The sequence below is a fragment of the Schistocerca americana genome, chromosome 8, assembly GCF_021461395.2.
Source record: "Schistocerca americana isolate TAMUIC-IGC-003095 chromosome 8, iqSchAmer2.1, whole genome shotgun sequence".
NCBI classification, from domain to species: domain Eukaryota; kingdom Metazoa; phylum Arthropoda; class Insecta; order Orthoptera; family Acrididae; genus Schistocerca; species Schistocerca americana.
Window position 1 is genome coordinate 104,138,659 of NC_060126.1, and position 19,337 is coordinate 104,157,995.

The window sequence follows — 19,337 nt, forward strand, 5'->3', positions numbered from 1 at the left end:
ACAGGCAGTACACCGCTCCATTTGCACCATCAACAGAACAGGCTCTGCTGACGGTATACTATGCCTCCCACATCGCTGGCAACGGGTTCGACACAACGCTGGTGACTACTTTGAAAGACAAAATGGTTCAAATGGCTCTGAGCACTATGGGACTTAACTTCTGTGATCATCAGTCCCCTAGAACTTAGAACTACTTAAACCTAACTAACCTAAGGACATCACACACATCCATGCCCGAGGCAGGATTCGAACCTGCGACCGTAGCGGTCGCGTGGTTCCAGACTGTAGCGCCTAGAACCGCTCGGCCACTTCGGCCGGCCTTTGAAGGACAGTAACAGGTGCAAACATGTAACTCTTTTGTATCGGTTGTGAATAAATAGCTGCCACTGTTTAAGTTCCAGCCCTCGTAGAACTTGGAAGATATATTCAAGACAAAGAGCTTCACAAATTGGTTCACCTCTGGTCCTTATACAAGCAGTTATTCGGATCGGCATTGATTGACACAGTTGTTGGCTGTCCTCCTGAATTCTGTCCAATTGAGGCGTTGGATCGATGGAATGTCGAGCTGGTTAGAGGGCCCTGCCCATAAAGCTCCAAACGTTGGGAGTTGGGGAGAGATCCGGCGACCTTGCTGGCCAAGGTAGGGTTTGGCAAGCACGAAGACAAGCAGTAGAAACTCTCACTGTGTGCGGGTGGACATTATCTTGCTCAAATGTCACCCCAGGATAGTTTTCCATGAAGGGCAACGAAACGAAGCGTAGAGTATCGTCGATGTACTGCTGTGCTGTAAATGTGCCGCGGATGACAACCTAAGGAGTCCTGCAATGAAATAAACTGGCGGCCCGTAGCGTCACTGCTGGCTGTTGGGCCGTACGACAGGGGACCGTTAGTTTGACATCCAATTGCTGTCCAGGGCCCATCCAGACACGTCATGGCTGGTCATAGGGGAGCCGTTCGAAGCTAGACTCGTCACTGGAGACAGTCCTACCCCATCCAATGATATTCCATGCCGAATGTACCTGAAACCACTGCATAGGGGATTGTTGGTATACAGAGGTCGATGGTAGTCAGCGCAAGGGGCAGCGTGAGCGCACTTCCCTTTCTTGAGTCGCATGTTAATGGTCCCTGTGGTCACTGAAGCACCAGTTGCACTACAGATGGCTCAAATGGTTCAAATGGCTCTGATCACTATGGGACATAACATCTGAGGTCAGCAGTCCCCTAGAACTTAGAATCACTTAAACCTAACTAACCTATGGACATCACACACATCCATGCCCGAGGCAGGATTCGAACCTGCGACCGTAGTGGTCGCGCGGTTCCAGACTGGAGCGCCTAGAACCGCTCGGCCACAACGGCCGGCGCACTAGAGATCGATGATAACAATAAATTCGGGGCTCTGACTGCCTCTCTGACGATTGCTTGGTCCTCATATTCCGTCGTCTTTCTAGATCGATCACGGTTCATTCATTCCTGCCAAAATCGTGGCTTCGCCTCTATTCAAACGTCGAGCGATTTGCCATTTACTCCAATCAGCTCATTTCAACCCAACTACACGTCCTCTTTCAAATGCTGACATCTGCGTTCACGCGTCTGTCTGCGAGACATAGCTACTTTCCAACTGAGTACACGAAAGGAAATTCGGAAGGACTTTATGACCTGGTAACGGCATGTCTCCTGTTTACTATCTTTGCCACCTGCGAGCTGAAACTGCGCTGTAGCGTCACACGTTCATCCAGCGGCCGCCAAAGTTTTTCTTTTATCTCAGAGTTCATTTGTAACTTCTAGCTTGTCCTACAGCAAATCAATTACTCGCCAAGAGGGTGTAAAGGAAGACGACGTGACAGGGTTACCTCGTACTCGTGCGTTAATTTCTGAATATACTGTACGGTTTCATTATCAGAGTCTACTGACTTCCACTGATTTGTATCTTCCTGGTTCTCCCTCTATTGTTTAGTTGATTCATTAGTGGCCAGCGAAACACCTGTAGTAGGAGACGGAGCCAGACGAAAGGACGGTCCAGAGAAAGATGATCGGCAGCTGAACTATTTGCCGGGGAACAATGACTGTTCATACATCACCGAAAACCCTTTATTGCCTCTTTCCATATTCTGCACAAAAATAGACCTGCTACAACCGATCTCGTCATGACGGAGTGGAAGAATGAGCAACGGTCACCACGAATCTGGCGCTGATAATTTGTTATCTATGTACTTCGTATCGCATTCAGTCACATAACGATAGCAGCAAGTTCTGCGACAACGATTTAACGCTCTCCAACCCACTCGCCAATGACTCGAATAACACTCTTTTGATCTCGAGTCGACGAAGGAGGCACCTGCCACAATGGCTAATCAGCTTTCTCGTATGTTTAACTTCATTCCAGGACCTCCTCCGTAAAGTGTTAGCAATCATAACGCAACGCTTGTCTATCAGGACACTATTCCTTTGAAGAAACCTCAATTAGGTGCTTGGATAGCCAATAGATAAGCACCTAAGTGTCCAGAACTGAGCATACACCGTTCGCCAACAGCTGGAGAAAATGACTTTCCCTCTCACTTCACGTTAACTGATGAAATAGTGGTACATTTACATCTACATGGATACTCTGCAAATCACATTTAATGCCTGGCAGAGGGTTCATCGAACCACCTTCACAATTCTCTTTTATTCCAATCTCGTATAGCGAGCGGAAAGAACGAACACCTATATCTTTCCGTACGATCTCTGATTTCCCTTATTTTATCGTGGTGCTCGTTCCGCCCTATGTAGGTCGGTGTCAAGAAAATATTTTCGCATTCGGAGGAGAAAGTTCGTGATTGGAATTTCGTCAGAAGATTCCGTCGCAACGAAAAACGCCTTTCTTTTAATGATTTCCAGCCCAAATCCTATTCATTTCTGTGACACTCCCACACATATTTCGCGATAATACAAAACTTGCTGCCTTTCTTTGAACTTTTTCGATGAACTCCGTCAGTCCTATCTGGTAAGGATCCCACACCTCGCAGCATTATTCTAAAAGAGGACGGACAAGCGTAGTGTAGGCAGTCTCCTTAGTAGGACTGTTACATTTTCTAAGTGTCCTGACAATACAACGCAGCCTTTTGTTTGCCTTCCCCACAAGATTTTCTATGAGTTCTTTCCAATTTAAATTGTTCGTAATTGTAGTACCTAGGTATTTAGTCAAATTTACGGCTTTTAGATTAGACTGATTTATCGTGTAACCCAAGTTTAACGAGTTCTTTTAGCACTCATGTGCATGACCTCACACATTTCGTTATTTAGGGTCAACTAAAACTTTTCGCACCACTGACATATCTTTTGTAAATCGTTTTGCAGTTTTTTTTTATCTTTTGATGACTTTATTAGTCGATAAATGACAGGGTCATCAGTAAACAACCGAAGACGGCTGCTCGGATCGTCTCGCAAATCGTTTATATAGATAAGGAACAGCAAAGGGCCTATAACACTGCCTTGGGGAACGCCAGAAATCACTTCTGTTTTACTCGATGACTTTCCGTCAATTACTACTTACTGTGACCTCTCTGACAGGAAATCACAAATCCAGTCACATAACTCAGACGATATTCTATAAGCACTCAATTTTACTACGAGCCGCTTGTGTGGTACACTGTCAAAAGCGTTTCGGAAATCCAGGAATACGGAATCGATCTGAAATCCCTTGTCAATAGCCCTCAGCACTTCATGTGAATAAAGAGCTAGTTGGGTTTCAGAGGAACGATGTTTTCTAAACCCATGTTGACTGTGTGTCAATGGGCCGTTTCCTTCGAGGAAATTCACAATGTTCGAACACAAATTATGTTCTAAAATCCTGCTGCATATCGATGTTAGCGATATGGGCGTGTAATTTAGTGGATTACTCCTACTACCTTTCTTGAATATTGGTGTGACCTGTGCAACTTTCCCGTCTTTGGTTACGGATCTTTCGTCGAGCAATCGGTTATATATGATTGTTAAGTATGGAGCTAATGCACAGCATACTCCGAAAGGAACCTAATTGGTATACAGTGTGGACCAGAAGACTTGCTTTTATGAAGTGATTTGAGTTGCTTCACTACTCTGAGGATATTTACTTCTTCGTTACTCATGTTGGTAGCTGTTCTCGATTCGAATTCTGGAATATTTACTTCGTCTTCTTTTGTGAAGGCATTTCGGAAGGCTGTTTAGGAAGGGTAATTTGACGAAAGTTTCGAACTTCTAAACAGCGAAGAACAAGAACTCAGGAAGTTCGCTCTCCAGTAAAAAGAAGGAAGCCTTTTTTCCGTAATTATTGGATTTTTTTTCTAACTCGTAACAGTCCTTCTTGCTACGCAGATTGGAACACTTTATGTAATATATAGAGGCATTAAAGTGTTCTTTGTGAGAGGGGGGAGTCCTTTTTCCGCAGTTATCAACGGATGTCTGCTTAAGTGAGAACTGCCATTCTTGTTGCAGCGATAAAAGAACACTCTGTAACATATAGTTGCGTCGAGGTATTCAGCTGCGGGGCAGTAAAGAGAAGTGCAATGCGGAAGCCGTCGGTCGAGGTCGACCGAGTCGTAAAGTCGGGGGAAGTCTGGCAGACATCAGATAAGCTCCAGGCTACATAGTTCTTACTTCTCCAAGGATCCCACCGCAGTGTGCATCCTGTATCTTAAGGTGTCGTCCATCAGAGGGACGAAAGGTTACAGCAGGGACGAACACGGCGTGCCAAGCTACACGCTGGCCAGGAGTGTGGGCCGTGGCTCAGCCTGTCACGGATTCACTCGGTCCTTCTCGGAGGTACTCGGCATAGTGCGGCATTTTCCAGTCGGCACAACTCTCTTCATTTCGGTGGAATCGCGATGTCAGAGATATTTACCCTTCGCTATTTGTTCGTGGTATCTGGCTATCACAATCCCTTAAAAATGAATGGTAATGACATAAAAGAGGGACGAGGATTCGCAGTATATACACTACTGCCCGTTAAAATTGCTACACCAAGAAGAAATGCACATGATAAACGGATATTCATTGTACAAATATATCATAGCAGAACTGACATTACATTTTCACCCAATTTGGGTGCATAGATCCTGAGAAATCAGTACCCAGAACAACCACCTCCGGCCGTAATAATGGCCTTGATACGCCTCGACATGGAGTCAAACAGAGCTTGGATGGCTTGTACAGGTACAGCTGCCCATGCAGCTTCAACACGATACCACAGTTCATCAAGAGAAGTGACTGGCGTATTATGACGAGCCAGTTGCTTGGCTACCATTGACCAGACGTTTTCAATTGGTGAGAGATCTGCAGAATGTGCTGGCCAGGGCAGCAGTCGCATATTTTCTATGTCCAAAAGGCCCGTACAGGACCTGCAACATGCGGTCGTGCATTATCCTGCTGAAATGTAGGGTTTCGCAGGGATCGAATGAAGGGTAGAGCCACGGGTCGTAACACGTCTCAAATGTAATGTCCACTGTTCAGAGTGCCGTCAATGCGAACAAGAGGTGACCGAGACGTGTAACCAATGGCACCCCATACCATCATGCCGAGTGATGTGCCAGTATAACGATGACCAAAACACGCTTCCAATGTGCATTCACCGCGATGTCGCCAAACACGGATGCCACCACCGTGCTGCTGTAAACAGAACTGGATTCATCCGGAATAATGACGTTTCGCCATTCGTGCACCCAGGTTCGTCGTTGAGTACACCATCGCAGGAGCTCCTGTCTATGATGCAGCGTTTAGGGTAACCGCAGCCATGCTCACCGGCGCTAACCTTGTGTGATTGCTCTGAAAAGCTAATCATTTGTATATCACAGCATCTTCTTCCTGTCGGTTAAATTTCGCGCCTGTAGCACGTCATCTTCGTGGTGTAGCAATTTTAATGGCCAGTAGTGTATTATGCAGCCGCATAAGTGATGGGTACTGCAAATTTGCTATCAAATTATATTACAATAACATGCAGAAAGAATTTAAAGATTTTGTTGACAGTGAAAAAACAAATAATTACAACGATTGCTATACAGGATTCATTGTTTTGTACATCAAAAAGCACTTTTACATATAGTAAAATTTCTGAAGTCGTAGGCATTATTTCACTGTCAACTGCAAAATACAGGATTCATTGTTTTGTACATCTAAAAGCATTTTGTACTAAATTTGCAGACGTGTAGCACGTGAAGAAATTAGTGGTACGAATAGTAAAATTTCTGAAGTCGTAGGCATTATTTCACTGTCAACTGGAAAAGTTTTCGATGAAATTGTATGAGGTGTGTGGGGACTTTATATACTGAAAAATACGTTGGCTAAGCCAAGGGGCATACATGGAACGGTTTTTCCATTCAAAACACACTTTTGTTGAATTTACAAAGGAAATAGTTCAGAAACGAAAATTAGACCATTCCAAATGGGTTTAAACACCGAATTTTAAGTGAACTTACCTACACACTGTTCACAGTAAGATATTGCATTGTGAGAAACAACTTCTTTCTGATTTAATGTGTATTTGATGTGCATTTAAGAAGAAAATCGCGTTGTAGAAGGGAAAACTCTGACGAACATGGTCCAGTTTCCTAAGCTCACTGATGTTAAAGAAAATGCGAGATTTGAAGAATTCAGCGTGGCCTAGAAAGAATTACGATATCTTCCTAAAGTTTTCGAGGAGGCTGCCAATCTTACATTTGTTTTCGCGCTGTTTGCCATTTCAGTTGAGAGCGCCCTTATGCAAGTGCGCATGTAACTTATTGATTTGCAAGAAAATTCCCCTTTTAAAGACAAATCCTTTTGCTTTAAAAATGTCCAGGATGTCTACATTGCTCTTTTCAAGTCGTTTCCACGTCTCTGTAATAAGGTTGCAAAAGTTCTACAACATTTCCATCAACGTATGTGTGTGAAAGACTTTTTTCGATTATGAAACTGAGTACGTCACGATTATGTGGCAACCTGAGTGCGAAATTCTGTCAAATTGTCTGTGTCTGCCCATATGTCGACAGTATGTACCATATAAAAATTACATGTCTTCAGAGTACCAAAACTAATTAAATAATACTGAAAATTTGTTCTTTTCTGTGATCTATGCAGACATAAATATGAAATATAGAACTAAGTCTTAAATGTGGTGAAATCACAATTTCCGCCTCTTCCCCCTCCTCACACTCAGATTGCTTTGCGTGGTGGTGGTGGGGGAAGTGTGCAGCTAGGCTGAGCGCTGTGGCAAAACGGTCGCCGTACTTACACTCGCTGCTTCTCCAGACATTGTCGCAATGTTCGTGTGGTTAATTGTCTTGCTATAGACAAACTGGCTTCCTGACTCAACGCACATGATGTGGCTCTTCGATACTGCATGGCTAAGTGAGTAATATGTATTTAACGTCATCTGATTTTGGCCATCAAGCCCTCTCTTACATTGGACCAGGGTTTCATACACATTGTACATCATAGTTATACAAGAAAACAACAATTTTAGTGTGACAACTGGCATTAAAATCATTTGAGTCTCCACAGAGGTGGTGTGAGTAAATTATACTGACTATGTACTAACAGCATTAATCATGGCATTACTTGCAGTTGTTGCTAGTAATAATAGTGACAGATAAACGAAGAATTTATGGGTCTACAAAATAGATGTTTGCTGATAAAACGAGTTTCAGGGAAAGAAAATTTAAGGAGAGTACATAAGCTAAGAATACTGGGAAATGAGGAAGATCATGCTGGAGAGAGGGATGTACAAGGGTAGCAAGTATGTACAGGCACAAGAGTAATCGTACTGTTGCTTTAGTAGATATGTCACTACCTATTTACTGAAGCTGGAGAAGTTACTTAGCTCTCTAATATAATGTGGGAGGCTGTTCCAGAGTCGGGTTCCTGCTGCTGATAAGGAGGTGGTTGGAGGATGGAGTGGGACAGGGGGTTTTGTTTAGATGGGATCGAGTGCTTCAGCAGTACTGTTCTGACAAGAATGTTAAGATCGAGGAGAGATGTGAGGGACAGTGTTCACTGATAAGACAGCAGAGAAAGCACACCATAGCGAAATCTTCGCGCCTGTCCGCATGCAACCAGAATAGCTGTGCATATGATGGTGAAATGTGATCAAAGAGTCGAACATCACAGATATAACGAACACAGGCATTCATAACCAGTTCCGGGTGCCAATCGCCAGCAAGACAACATCACTGTAATCAATAATTGGCAGTATAAGTGTGTGTACAGGTCTCTTTTTCAGATCAAGAGGAAACACTTTTTTATTTTTGTTGGGCGTGTAGAGACGCTGATGCCTTCTTGCACACTACAGCTACGTGCTCAGTCAAATTTAGATTTTCATTTATTAGTACTCCTAGACTCTTTGCTGAACGAGAGAAGTTGATATTTGTGCCATTTACGGTTAAAGATGGTAGGGATTCCCGAAATTTCTGACTGGTGAGCCTAGAATAACAAACCAGCAACGCCTGGTTTGGAGATGGATTTAGCTTTAACCCTCTATCCTGCGCGAGTTTCGATAGTGCACACAGATCGGTACAGAGATTCTCCATGGTTATCTTGGGGTTTATTGGTTTTTCACTTAGATACAACTGAAGGTCATGAGGTAGAAGTGGTATCTGCAGCAGGAAAAAACTGATGACACATTAATTGACATTCAGTGGAAAGGGTAGAGGACTTATTACCGAACCCTGGGAGACGCCTCATAATACCTGCCTTCATTACGACTTTTTGGTGCCGAACATGGTGCACTGCTGACGAGAGGTCGCAATTTGAGCGGAACCATTGCACTACACTTGACGGGAAATTTAGGCTGATAGGTTTGGCAAGTAAAATGTTGAAGCCAACATAGTCAAAAGCTTTACTGAAGTCTGAGAAGGAGATGATAGTTGCCTCTTGTGCATCCATGGCAAGCTTCAGGTCATCTGTTACCTTTATTGAGGCAGATGTTATTCTGCGATTTTTATGGAATCCAAATTGGTATTCGTCTAGTAGGTTTTTTATAGTTCAATAGTTTGTTAGCTGGTCGTGGAAAATATATTCTAATGCCTTGAACAGGAAGAGTGCAAATATGTTGGTAATCAGTATGTGCTGTGGCAACGTCTATTTTAAGTAATGTCTGTCCTCTCTGGCGCCATTCGCTTGGGACCATTCGGCTCCAATATGATTTTTTTTATGGCTCTCTCAAACCTTTCAGTTCCATATTCGCCTTGCAGTCGTTGAATTCCGATCAATGCGAGCAGCAATATTGCGGAACGATAAATTACGGTATCGATAATTCACGATACTTCCACTGTCGAATTGCGATAGATGCTAGTAGATGTTTATCCTTCTTATTCGAGGCGTAATCCAACAGTATTGAAACCTGATTTCTGAATGAGAAACCCGCTGTTTAAACTTTCCTTGTCTGGAGAATGTAATTAAATGTTGTTGATCCTACCTAGTTTATGCAGCTGAACTCAAATACCATTTGCATATCGAACCATATAGTACACAAGCCGCCTCTTAATGAAGGTGGCCGTATTTATACTCATGTAACTGCTAACTTAAGATGATCCACGTCCATGGGCGTCATCGACAGTTCGAGTCAAGAAAATGTTCAAAAAGTGCCTGTTATTCTTCGAAATTGTGGTTATGTGTCCACTAGGTTAATTGAGGAGCTGACTGCAATTCCTAAAACAATCGTGTACCACATTATAAATGAACATCTGGGCAAAAAGAAGATCTGTTGTCTTTTTGTGCGCCACTCATTCACTGGTGATCAAAAAGATTGCAGAATGGAACACTGAAAAATTAGGTCGCTATAGACCCGAACTTCATGTCTTGCATAGTAAAAAGTCGTGACACGTGGTGTTTCCAGTACGAGCCACTTACAAAGCGCCAAACCTCGGAATGAAAAGGTCCAGAATCTCCGAGACCGAAGAAAGTATGCTTGCAAGAAAGCCGTATCAAGACACTGTTCACCACTTCCTTGATTGAAAATGAATTACCCAAAAAGAATTCGCTCCACAAGATCAGTCGTGAATAGAAATCACCGCTTGGGTTTTTCAAATCGTTTATGGGCGGGGATTGTTTGGGATCGACTGGAATACCGAAATCTAGAAATGCACCGGCACACAAAAGCAAGATCGCATGCGATTACTTGGCTCAAAAATATATCGTGGTGCTTGAACATTCTCCTTATTTGCCTCATTTGTTTCCGTGCCACTTCTGCTTGTTTTCAAAACTGAAGGTGGCAATGAAAGATAAGCGTTTCGATAATATTTTAGATATCCAGAAGGTTACGAGTATGGTACTGCTGGCAATTTTAAAGACTGAGTGTCACAATTGTTTTGAACAATTTTTCTAAAGCCTGCCGTCACGTACTGGCTCACAAGAACCCTGTTTTGTACAAAAAGTTATGTAAACTAAAAATAAACAACATCTTGTATTTTACTTCACATCAGTCACCTTTCCTGTAAGGCCGATTGTGTTCACTTGATGCCAATTTGACGTTGGTTGCATGTTGCCTCCGTTGTGCTGCCTTTTTAATGGCCTCCAGTGTAGGTGTCTTCCAGATATTTGGAAGGTGCCATCTTACATGACTGCCAACGGCCTTGCCGCAGTGGTAACACCGGTTCCCGTCAGATTACCGAAGTTAAGCACTGTCGGGCTGGTCTAGCACTTGGATGAGTGACCATCCGGCCTGCCGAGCGCTGCTGGCAAGCGGGGTGCACTCAGCCCTTGTGTGGCAAACTGAGGAGCTACTTGATTGAGAAGTCGCGGCTTCGATCAGGGAAACGGCCGGGAGAGCGGTGTGCTGACCACATGCCCCTCCATATCCGCAACCGCTGTCGCCCCTGGGCTGGGGGGATGACAAGGCGGCCGGTCGGTACCGCTGGGCCTTCCAAGGCCTGTTTGGACGGAGTATGTTACATGACTGGAGCGCGTATGGCAGACAAGTGTCTGAGAGGTTGTTGTCGTTGTCGACAGGCTGGAGGAATCTGGGACGAGCGGCAGCGAGAGGACGATGTCGCGCGAGGAGCCTTCGGCAGCGGACGGGGCGGTGGAGTCGCTGGACGTGGAGTCGCTGCCGGACCGCATCAGCAGCATGCTGGACGGCCGGGAGGTGCTGGTCACGGGCGGCACCGGCTTCCTGGGCAAGGTCTTCGTCGAGAAGCTGCTGCGCGTCTGCCCCGGCATCGTGCGCATCTACCTGCTCGTGCGCGCCAAGAAGGGCAAGGACCCCCGACAGCGCGTCGACGACATCTTCAGCTCGCCGGTGAGTACTCTCACAACCATATACCTGATGGGAAGTCATCTAGTGACATCGAAGTTACGCTATCTGATCAAAACTACACAGATACCTGTTGTTTGTTGTTGTGGTCTTCAGTCCTGAGACTGGTTTGATGCAGCTCTCCATGCTACTCTATCCTGTGCAACCTTTTTCATCTCCCAGTACCTACTGCAGCCTACATCCTTCTGAATCTGCTTAGTGTATTCATCTCTTGGTCTCCCTCTACGATTTTTACCCTCCACGCTGCCCTCCAATACTAAATTGGTGATCCCTTGATGCCTCAGAATATGCCCTACCAACCGATCCCTTCTTCTAGTCAAGTTGTGCCACAAATTTCTCTTTTCTCCAATTCTATTCAATACCTCCTCATTAGTTATTTGATCTACCCATCTAATCTTCAGTATTCCTCTGTAGGACCACATTTCGAAAGCTTCTATTCTCTCTTGTCTAAACTATTTATCGACCATGTTTCACTTACATACATGGTTACACTCCATACAAATACTTTCATAAAACGCTTCCTGACACTTAAATCTATACTGGATATTAACAAGTTTCTCTTCTTCAGAAACGCTTTCCTACCATTGCCAGTCTACATTTTATATCCTCTCTGCTTCGGCCATCATCAGTTATTTTACTCCCCAAATAGCAAAACTCCTTTACTACTTTAAGTGTCTCATTTCCTAATCTAATTCCCTCCGCATCACCTGACTTAATTCGACTACATTCCTTATCTTCGTTTTGCTTTTGTTGATGTTCATCTTATATCCTCCTTTCATGACACTGTCCATTCCATTCAAGTGCTCTTCCGAGTCCTTTGCTGTCTCTGACACAATTACAATGTCATCGGCGAACCTCAAAGTTTTTATTTCTTCTCCACGGATTTCAATACCTACTCCGAATTTTTCTTTTGTTTCCTTTACTGCTTGCTCAATATACAGATTGAATAACATCGGGGATAGGTTACAACCCTGTCTCACTCCCTTCCCAATCACTGCTTCCCTTTCATGTCCGTCGACTCTTATAACTGCAATCTGGTTTCTGTACAAATTGTAAATAGCCTTTCGCTCCCTGTATTTTATCCCTGCCACCTTTAGAATTTGGAAGAGAGTATTCCAGTTAGCATTGTAAAAAGGTTTCTCTAAGTCTACAAATGCTAGAAACGTAGGTTTGCCTTTCGTTAATCTATTTTCTAAGATAAGCCGTAGGTTCAGTATTGCCTCACGTGTTCCAATATTTCTACGGAATCCAAACTGATCTTTCCCGGGGGCGGCTTCTACCAGTTTTTCCATTCGTCTGTAAAGAATTAGCGTTAGTATTTTGAAGCTGTGACTTATTAAACTGATAGTTCGGTACTTTTCACATCTGTCAACACCTGCTTTTTTTGGGATTGGAATTATTATATTCTTCTTGAAGTCTGAGGGTATTTCGCCTGTCTCATATATCTTGCTCACCAGATGGTAGAGTTTTGTCAGGACTGGCTCTCCCAGTTAGTGGACATTAATATGGAGTCAATCCATGCATCACCTTTGTGACAGCTTCAGCTCTGCTGGGGGACACTTCCTATAGTGTTTCTGAATGTTTGTAGACCTGTGCTTCCTCAAGAGCCGAAACCAGAGAACGTATTGATGTGGCACGCTGGAGCTTGGAGGGAAGTCAAGGTTCTAACTCATCCCAGATATGTTAGGTTGGTTTCAGATCAGGACTCTGGATAGGGCAGTCCAATTCAAGAATGTTATTGTCCACAAACCATTGCCTCATAGGTGCTGCTTCATGACAGGGAGCATTTGTCGTGCTGATAGAATCAATCATCATCTCCGAAGTGTTCCTCTACTGTGCGCGATATACAATGCCGTAAAATGTACTCATAACCTTTCTCATTTATGAAGGTTTCAGCTCAGCTGGGGACACATTTAATAAGGTTTCCGAATGTCTGTGGACGAATGGCAGCACATTATTCTTCAAGAGCCGAAACGAGAAAAGATAATCACACTGGACGCTCAATTCTGGAGCGAAGTCGACGTCCTAACTCATCCCAGAGATGTTCGGCTTGGTACAGGTCGGGACTCTGGAGGCCAGTCCATTTCAGGAATGTTACTGTCCACAAACCGCTGCCTCACAGATGCTGCTTTATGATACTGTTAGTGGAAATGAAATGATCGTATGGCATTGTCGACCGGGAGGCCCCATTCGGGGGAGTTCGGCCGCCGTCCTTTTTAGGTGACGCCACATCGGCGACTGGCGAGTCAATGATGATGAAAATGATGATGAAGAATACACAACACCCAGTCCCCTGCCAGAAATCGAACCTAGGCCCCCGTGGTAGGCGGTAACGCTGCCGCTACGCTACGGAGGCGGACGACACAGTTAATTTGTCATGCTGACACAATCATCGTCTCCGAACTACATTGGTGCCCAAAATTAAAGCAACAGACTGCTGTTTCCCCGTCCTGTGTCTAATTCACGATATAACATACAAACTGTTAGCAGATGCAGTTACGACCGTGTTCTGCACGGAAGATGGCATTCCGGTCAACGGACAATCACGCCAACAATGACGTCAGGGCCCGTATCAAGCGAGGGAGTGTCAGCAGGGTAGTCCTACATCCACAATCGCAGTGTACACAGTCACAGACGGACTCCCTGCTATGGAGGGCCATAGGAAGAATTGAAGCAGGAGGGTCGCAAACTGATGTAGCCCGATAGCTTAACGTGAATCGTTCTGTTGTTTCTCGGATGAGGCGACAGTTTATAGAGACCGAAATTGTATCCCGGAGACCAGGATAGGGCCGACCACGTGTGACATCAGAAAGAGTTATTTGGCTGTAAGGGCACGACGGTACCACCTTAGTACTGCACTGCAACTGGCGTCTGACTTCGCAGCATCCCCTAAGCGTGTTGTATCGAGGCAAACGGTGTACAGAAGGCTTCTGCAGACTGGCCTTTATTGTTGGAGCCCTGCTGTGTGTTTATCTCTGACGTGTCTTCAAGGAAGAGAACGTCTAGAGTGGAACTGTCAACATACCACCTGTACGTCGAACAATGGGCCAATGTTATTTCCATAGCTGAATCCCGATTTGGTCTGGAAAGCGATTCTCGACGAATTCGCATCTGAAGAGAACGTGGTACAAGATTTCGAGACCCAAAGATTGTGGAAACAGACCGATATTGAGGAGGACCCCTAATGGTGTGGGCAGGGATCATGTTGACGACTCGAACACATCTTCATGAAATTATACGGGTGAATCTGCATGATTTAACTGCCGTCAGGTATCGTAAGGAGATCTTGGGATCTCATCCGCGCTTGTTGCGGGGTGCTGTGGGGTCAGACTCCGTATTGATGGTCGGTAACGCTCGGCCTCATAGGGTACGGGTGGTTGATGTTTTTTTGGAAACGGAAGATATTGCACACATGACATGGCCTGCTGTCTCTCCAAATTTGAAACCCATAGAGCTTATCTGGTATGCACTATGGAGACGGGCTGTATCACGTGGGCAGCCACTAACCACTGCGAGCAGCTCTGCAGGAAGAATGGGCGTTATTGCCTCAACAAGAGATTTATTACATCATTCACAGCATGTCCCCTCGTAGCCAGGCCTTTACTGGTGCCAGAGGTGATCATACCCCTTACTGAGCACATTAACCAGTTGTCAGAATGTGTGTGCAAGTCCGTTAAGTTGAGAAAAAACGAAGAACATTTTTGTCTACCGTTATGCGTGTTGCAGTTGATTACGTTCTGTGTTCTTTACATTGTTTCTACTTTACTATCAGCTGCTTATACTGTTTTGTGCCAAAATAAGCACATCATCATAAAATAAAGACTATGCCTTGTCGATTTAGCTACGTCCCTCTCTCCATCGTCATCCTCTTCAATTCTTCATACGATTTTATCCCCATATCTTCTTTGATGTTTTAAAATACGTTGCTCTTGGCCTGCCTCTTGGGTTTTTTCCCTAAGACTTTTCCTTCAAATACATTCTTTAGGAACTGGTTGTGTCTCATTATGTGCCCCATCATTTTTGATTTTCTACTTCCTATATAATTTAGCAGCGTTCTGTTCTCATTCACTTCTCTTAAGACCTGTTCATTACTTTTTCTATCTACCCAGCTTGTTTTCGTCACTCTTCTCCATATCCACATTTCCATTGCTTCCAGTCTCTTTTTCTCTGCCTTTCCCAGAGTCCACTCTTCAAAGACACTCCAGACAAAAGTTTTGGCAAACTTCTTCCTACTTTCTAGGCTTATATGATTGCCTGTTAGTAAATTCCTTTTATTTTGGAAAGCTTACTTTTCCAAGGCTATTCTGCTCTTTATATTTGTGATACACTTATTGTCGTCAGTGGTTGTGCTTCCCAAATAACAGAAGTTCTCAACCTGCTCCAGAACACCATCTTCTAGTTTAATATTAACTTTACCATTTTCTTTTGTCTTCCCTACTACCATAGTTTTTGTTTTCTTCTTATTTATTTTTAGATTAAATTCTCTTAGTGTTTTGACAAATTTTAGCAACATAAACACCGCCGCCCGGGGTGGCCGAGCGGTACTAGGCGCTACAGTCTGCAACCGTGCGACCGCTACGGTCGCAGGCTCGAATCCTGCCTCGGGCATGGATGTGTGTGATGTCCTTAGGTTAGTTAGGTTTAAGTAGTTCTAAGTTCTAGGGTACTGATGACTTCAGATGTTAAGTCCCATAGTGCTCAGAGCCATTTGAACCATTTGAGCATAAACACCATGACGGACTGATAAAAACAGTTTTAGAAGGTTATGTAGAAGGGAAAAGGAAGCGAGGAAGGAAGAGATTCCAGATACTGGATGACATGATGGACGGTACAACATACAGCAGCCTTAAGAAGGAAGCAATGGATCGCAGAAAATGGAGAGGCAAAGGACCTGCTAATATAGCAGATAACTGATGATGATGACCATTTCCTTTACTGAGTCAGCCAGTACTACTATATCATCTGCAAAACGGATACAGTGTATTCGTTCCCCGCTAATTTTAGTTCCTGTGGTTATTCTTTTCAATTTTTCAATGGTTTTTTCAATAATTTAAGTTGAACAAATATGGTGATAATGGGCATCCTTGCCTTATTCACCTCCTTATTTTTGCTTTCTTCACACCATTCACTTCTGTCTCTGCTTCCTGCCTTTTATACAGGTTCCAGATTAATCTTCTGTCCCTCCAATCAAGATTTTTTTCCTCCATTATTCGGAATAATAATGTCCAATTAACCATGTCAACCTTGCAAAATTTCCGTTTGTTGCTTTAATTTAGGATACCAGAGTATTTCTTTACTGTACGCAGTATGAGATGCTGTAAATGTGTTCGTATCCTTCCGTATTTAGCGTTTTCTTAAACGCAATAAGTGGATCACACCCTTAAGTCGTAAGACACTCCCATACCGTAATACCGCCTCGCTGACACTTTGCTGTTGGCGCAAACAACGTTCCCCAGATATTCGGCAAACCCAAACCTCTCCATCAGTCCATGAGTCATCCCTCGTTTCCTGTCATCCGTTGTCCAGTGTTGTCGCTCCTTACTCCACCTCTAGCGTCACATACCACTGCCTACAGAAATGTGTGGCTATGAGGAGCTGCTCGAGTCCGTTCTTCTTAACTCCCTACACATAATCACTGTGCTAACTGACCAGCCGCTATAGCTTTGAAACTCACGAGTCATTCTTTCCGCTTAATGCATGTGACATTTTACAACCACGTTTTGCAATACTCGACCGTCGGTGTCAGCCAGTGCATGGGGTCTACCTGGTCTTGGTTTATCTGCAGTTGTTCCTTTGCGTGTCACTGGGCTCTCCTAATCTGGAGTTACTGCCTCTCTGCTGACAACGCAATACTCACGCCTCCTGCTGTACTGGTGGGTCCGTCTCCCACAACGCCAAATGGTCAATTCCCCATTACACAGAGATGTCCGGATACTTTTGCTCAGACAGTGAGTATCTAGAATTCCCCAAGAAAGCGCTACAGGCCCTCTGCTCTTCTTACTCTACGAGGGTCATTCTGTAAAATAAGCAGCAGACATACGTTGTGAAAGACACGGGCGTATGGTTTCGCAGTCATACGTGTCGAATGTTTTAAAATCCACGAGCTTTCAGCCGAGTTCTCCTCGGCCATCATCAAGTGGTGACTGTCCTTTTGTTGCTGCTAGCGTCCTTATCCTGCATGTTGCCCACCGTGTGTACCACACCAAGTCGAATCACATTCCTGCATCTTGGAGAAGGACATATTATGGTCGGCTTTAATGTGGTGTCATTATTCACACGATTTTCCATATAAGATTCTATAACTCTGTTCTCTCAGTCATTTCGACGACACTGTTGTGGATTTATTCAAGGACACACATAGTCGTATTTTTTGTACGATGAACAATATTGTAACCAGGCGGCCCGCGTCGCGATGGAGAGCCCATTATTTCCAGTTATAATCAATTAGTTTATGTAGTGTCCGCTCCAATAGCTGAGTGGTGAGCGTGACGGGTTGCCGTGCTACGGGCCCGGGCTCGATTCCCGGCTGGGTCGGAGATTTTCTCCGCTCAGGGACTGGGTGTTGTCTTCATCATCATTTCATCCCCATGCGGCGCGGAAGTCGCCCAGTGTGGCGTGGAATGTAGTAAGACCTGCACCAAGGCGGCCTGACCTGCTCCGCAAGGGGCCTCCCGGCCAATGACGTCAAACGCTCATTTCCAGTTTATGGAGTATTTTGAGGACATCGCCCTGAACGCGACCCCTCCACAGCCCAGTTGCTTTTCTCGTTAAGTCACGACACGTTCGTTGTCTGGTCTACGGACGTGAAAAGCTGGGACAATTTTTGGACCATATAAACAATATCCATGACAGGATCAAGTTCACGATGGAGGTAGAGACAGATGGTGCCTTGCCGTTCCTTGGCTTACTCGTCCAATATAAAGCAACTAGGTGTCTCAGCCACAGAGTTTACCGAAAAGGCACCAGCAACGACCTGTGACTGCTCACTAACAGTTATCACCATCCGTCGGAGAAACGTTCTGTTACGAAACCTTGGTGCATCGAGCGGAAGCCGTTTCAGACGCTGAAACCTGTCGAAGGAACTGAGACACTTAGGGAAAGTATTCAAGGAAAACAGCTACAACAACCGCCAGATTTTGCAACCCATCTTTCCGAAAACGTGTAAGCAGAAAGACTCTGAGGAGGACCCGAAGAAGCTTCCGTTTTTGCCGTTCTGTGGCTCAGTAACAGAGAAGATTAGCCGGCTCCTAGCGAGGAATAAAATCGATGCTGTCTTCAGGGAGCCAGCCAAAATTCAACACCTTATGCGGCCCGTGAAAGACGATGTAGGCCTCAAACGCCAGGAGTATGTTAAACACCGTGTGGATGTGGACAGTTTTACGTGAGACAGACTGTGCGTGCTATTAAACAGCGCTGTGTAGAACACGAGAGATGTTTTCGCCTTTGGCAACCGCAGAAATCAATGGTAGCAGAGCGTGTTCTACAAAACGGACGTCGTACTGCATTGGACGAGACATCTGTTATCGCTCAGACCTACAGTTTCTAGGATAGCATAATAAAGATGCGACCGAGATAAAAATTCGTGACCACGCCCTCAATGAAGACGGTGGCCTGCAGCTGGTCACGGCTTGGGACCTGACCATCGGAAGATTAAACCGGCCGCGGAGGGCGTGTAATGAAAACATTACCTTATACGGCGTTGGAGCGAGCACCAGTGGCGTCACAGACGGCAAAGCGGCTATATAAGGAATGGTAGCAGAAACAAAAGACAATCATCACTTGACAATGGCCGAGGGGTAATTGGCCGAAGGCTCGTAGATTTTAAACCATTTGGCGCGGCTGGAACCTCAAGAGAATTTTTTCATTGTTGTCATTGTCGGTCCTGGCTGTTCTTTCACGGCTAATCCAACTTCAAATATTATTAACTTCACTATTATTCAGCCGAGATTCTGTTACTCTTTGCACTTAGATCACGCGGGTAATTACAGGCCGCTGGAGAGCTAGGTGAATGCTATGTACAGCATCGATTCTGTAATCGGTTTGGGCACAAACGTTTGTTGATGCTAGCGTTGACGTATGACCCTATTCGGGATGT

At 44.7% G+C, this 19,337-nt stretch overlaps 1 protein-coding gene across 1 annotated transcript in view; it reads left to right on the forward strand.

The window, feature by feature from the left end:
- LOC124544668 (putative fatty acyl-CoA reductase CG5065) overlaps positions 1-19,337 on the forward strand; it is a 241,998-nt gene that overhangs the window by 73,922 nt on the left and 148,739 nt on the right. The window contains exon 2 of the mRNA XM_047123286.1: positions 10,939-11,227. Coding sequence (XP_046979242.1) covers positions 10,939-11,227 — 289 coding nt within the window. The remainder of the gene's footprint in view (positions 1-10,938; positions 11,228-19,337) is intronic.